Raw genomic sequence first — 3,280 nt, 5'->3', positions numbered from 1 at the left:
AAGGCCCACCAAATAACCGTGTTATAAATAAACATAAAACACACTCATTCGTCTCCCCCATCCACCAAAGTAAATATTCCATTAGTTTCAAAATACAAGGGGTATTAATCCTTTGAAAAGTCAAATTTCTTTAATTATGATCAAGTTTAGAGCCAAAAATATCAACATTCACAATGTTAAGCCAAAAAATTTATGAAAATTCTTTCATGATGAATCTAATAACACCAATTTGATATTACGAATTTTGATATATTTTTTCATAAATTTGATCAAACTTAAAGAGGTTGGATTTAAAAAAATACATCTTATATTTTAAAATAAATAAGTATTTTTTTAAGAATCTTAACAACATCAACAGCGCACCAAAGCGCGCCCAACCCTTCCAGTAGATAAGAACGCCTTTGAAACGTGCATCCAGATAGATAGGGTCAGGTTAATTTCCAAAAATAAATAAATCAAATGCCGCCAACAAGATAACGTAGGTTAAAGATGCCGCCGCTGATTTGCACAGGTAGTCAGAACAACCATGACTCCGCAAATCTAGGTTAAAACAAAGCTTAGGGCATGTACAATGGTTGATAAGATAATATTATCTTAAGTTTTGCATGTAATTTAGATATGACAAAGAAAAATGTCTACAATGGGACATCTCTTAGTCTTATCTTCAATAACTAGCAATTCCTAAAAATGTGGTGAGACATATTGTGCTAAGAGATCATCTCTTGTCTTATCTTAAATAAGAGAAGACAAGCCTTCTCTTATAAGTTCTATCTCCTCCACCCTATCATTTATCTTATGTGACACTCGTAAGATAACACCATTGTACATGCCCTTCCCAATTCAGCGGGTTCCAGTCAAAAAAAAAAGTTCCAGCTTCAGCAGCACTGCTCAGCCAAACTGCTGGTGCTAGAAAAATGAAGAGTCGTGCTACTGTACATTCTTCAGGTCAATTCCTGCCGGGCTTGCTATATAAATGCACACGTCAAACGGACCCCCTCGGCAAGTTCGCGGACACACGCCGCTAGCCCGTGCCGCCGTGCGTGGCCATCCTAATTCCTAGACTAGACGACTCCCGGCGATGTACTCCTGCAGCGAGCGAGACCGCTCGGCCGCGGCGGCGCGTATCATGGAGTCCAGCGCCAAGTACCAGCCATGCAACACGGCGGCGACGCGGACGGCCGCCGGCCAGGTCCCCTCGGACGCGCAGCGGCAGCAGCAGCAGCCGTCGCCGCGGCGCGCCAGGAGGAAGCACCCGGCGTCGGCGTCGCGCCGGTCGTCCACCACCGTTGTGGCGACCGACGTGTCCAACTTCCGCGCCATGGTGCAGGAGCTCACCGGCTTCCCGCCGGCCGCCATCTTCCGGCCGCTGCCGCGCCGGGCCCACGCGGCAACCACCGCCGGCAGCGTCCGGGGCGTGGTGCAGCCGCTGGCGCACCCGCCGAAGTGCGCCCCGCCCGGCGTGTTTGACGGGCTGCCCGACCTCGGGTCGCCGGAGTTCGACACGTCGCCCGACTTGATCTTCGAATGACAATACAGCAGTCCTGGTCGGTAGATTGTTATAATCAAGGGTGACTTGGTAATTTCCTCCTGCTCATGTTTATGTTTGCGTTTGGCAAGTCCTTTTCAAAAACAAGTCATTTGTACAGCACACAAGTTTATACATGGCTAAAGTAATGAAGGGCTTAGCTTTCTCATCTGAAGAAATACATTCCGGCTTTTTGGTATATCTGACAAACATCAAGGAATACACTGAAAGATTCAAACCAAGAAAAGAGAATACATCGTGGTATCCAAAGTCTTTCAACCTCATCTTCTTATAGCCAACCCACAAGAAGAACCCCGCCTACCTCACCGCCAGAGAAATTGTAGTCAGAAAGGAGCGGTTGCAAATGTGAAACGAGGCTGGAATGGCGCGTGTTGTTGTTGTTGTAGCTTTTGTCAAACCGCTTCCTGCAGCGCCACACCGTGGCCGTCCTCCTTGCAGATTTGGCAGCGCTCGCGGTCACCGCGATCACCACCCGGTTGGCGCGGCGCACCACCGCCGCCACCGTTGCCCGAGTTGTCGAAGTAGTTGTTGACGTTGTACCCACCGCGTCCGCCACACTGACCGCCACGTCCGCCGCCGTAGTCACCGCGACCACCTTTCGCAGTGAGGTTGGCGGAGTGGTGGGCGGTGTAGGCGGCGTGCTGCGCAGTGATCCGGGCTTCCGCAGAGAGCAGAAGCGAGAACAGTTCGCTGAGGCCGATCGGGTGATCGGTGACAGCGCGCATGGAGATGGCGGTGACGAACCCGTTGTAGTCGGGCTCGTGTAGACCCTCCAAGATGTGTGACACGACATCATCTTCATCGAGGGGTTTCCCTGCAGCAGCGAGCTCATCCGCTAGCCCCTTCATCTTGGTGAAGTAAGCAGTAGCGGAGAGGTCGCTCTTGCGAGCGTTTTCGATCGCCGATCGGAGCTGGATCTGGCGCGCCCCCGGACTGCGCAGAGAAGCTCTCGAACAGGGCTTGCCAGACACCCGCGGCCGTGGTGTGGTTGGAAACTTGCATCAGAACCTCGCGGGACAAGGAGGCAAGCAAAAAAGTGAGCACCTATTGATCTTGGGTGACCCAGATCGCATGCTTTGGGTTCGGTGTGGAGGTGGTCTCCTTCTTCCTGGCGGTCTCCTTCTCGGTGACGATGACAGCAGCAGGTTCCTTGATCGAGCCGTCAAGGTAACCCATCATCGTTGTAGCCCTGACGTGCGGGAGGACTTGCGCCTTCCACACCAGGAAGTTTTCACGGGTAAGTTTCTCCGTGATGGTGTGACCGAGGGAGGCGAGAGAGGGCGTGGCCATGGCGAGGGAGGAGGAGGAAGACATAACCTAGATGTATTGGAAGTACTAGGATTTGTATGCCATGTGAAATGAGGCTGGAAGCGCATGCATTAGCAGGGGCGCGTTGCGTGTTAATATAGCCAGAGGAGGCGCGGATTACAGAGGAGGTTAGGTTAGGTTTAGGTGTGGATTGATCTCCAAGCTAACTACTAGGATCAGATCACAACAACCTAACCTAACCTAACTAAATACAACACACGCCACACATCCTAACTAACACGGTTTATACACACCCCGTGGATACAATGTTTAACAGCAAAGACAGATCATAATCCTAGAAACAACACACACACACACACCGTCAGCGGCGGAGCTAGCCCAAAAACTCTGGGGGGCAAAACACAAATCATCAGTGTCTGGGGGGGCAAATGCTAAAAATGTTCTAATCTAAGTCTCCCTAAAAAA

General features: G+C 50.5%; 1 protein-coding gene across 1 annotated transcript; it reads left to right on the top strand.

Moving 5' to 3' along the window:
- The first annotated feature begins 1,012 nt into the window (after positions 1–1,012).
- Positions 1,013–1,660, top strand: LOC123130949 (uncharacterized). The gene has a single exon (XM_044550737.1). It carries the CDS (start codon positions 1,079–1,081, stop codon positions 1,526–1,528), a length of 450 nt encoding a protein of 149 aa, XP_044406672.1. The 5' UTR covers positions 1,013–1,078; the 3' UTR covers positions 1,529–1,660.
- The last annotated feature ends 1,620 nt before the right edge of the window (positions 1,661–3,280 follow it).

This window comes from Triticum aestivum, chromosome 6A, assembly GCF_018294505.1.
Source record: "Triticum aestivum cultivar Chinese Spring chromosome 6A, IWGSC CS RefSeq v2.1, whole genome shotgun sequence".
Lineage (NCBI taxonomy): Eukaryota > Viridiplantae > Streptophyta > Magnoliopsida > Poales > Poaceae > Triticum > Triticum aestivum.
Note: the sequence above shows the minus strand (reverse complement) of the source record. Positions and strands in the feature narration are given on the sequence as shown.

Coding starts and splice junctions, on each gene's coding strand:
- LOC123130949 (XM_044550737.1), top strand. CDS start 1,079: ATGTACTCCTGCAGCGAGCGAGACCGCTCGGCCGCGGCGGCGCGTATC.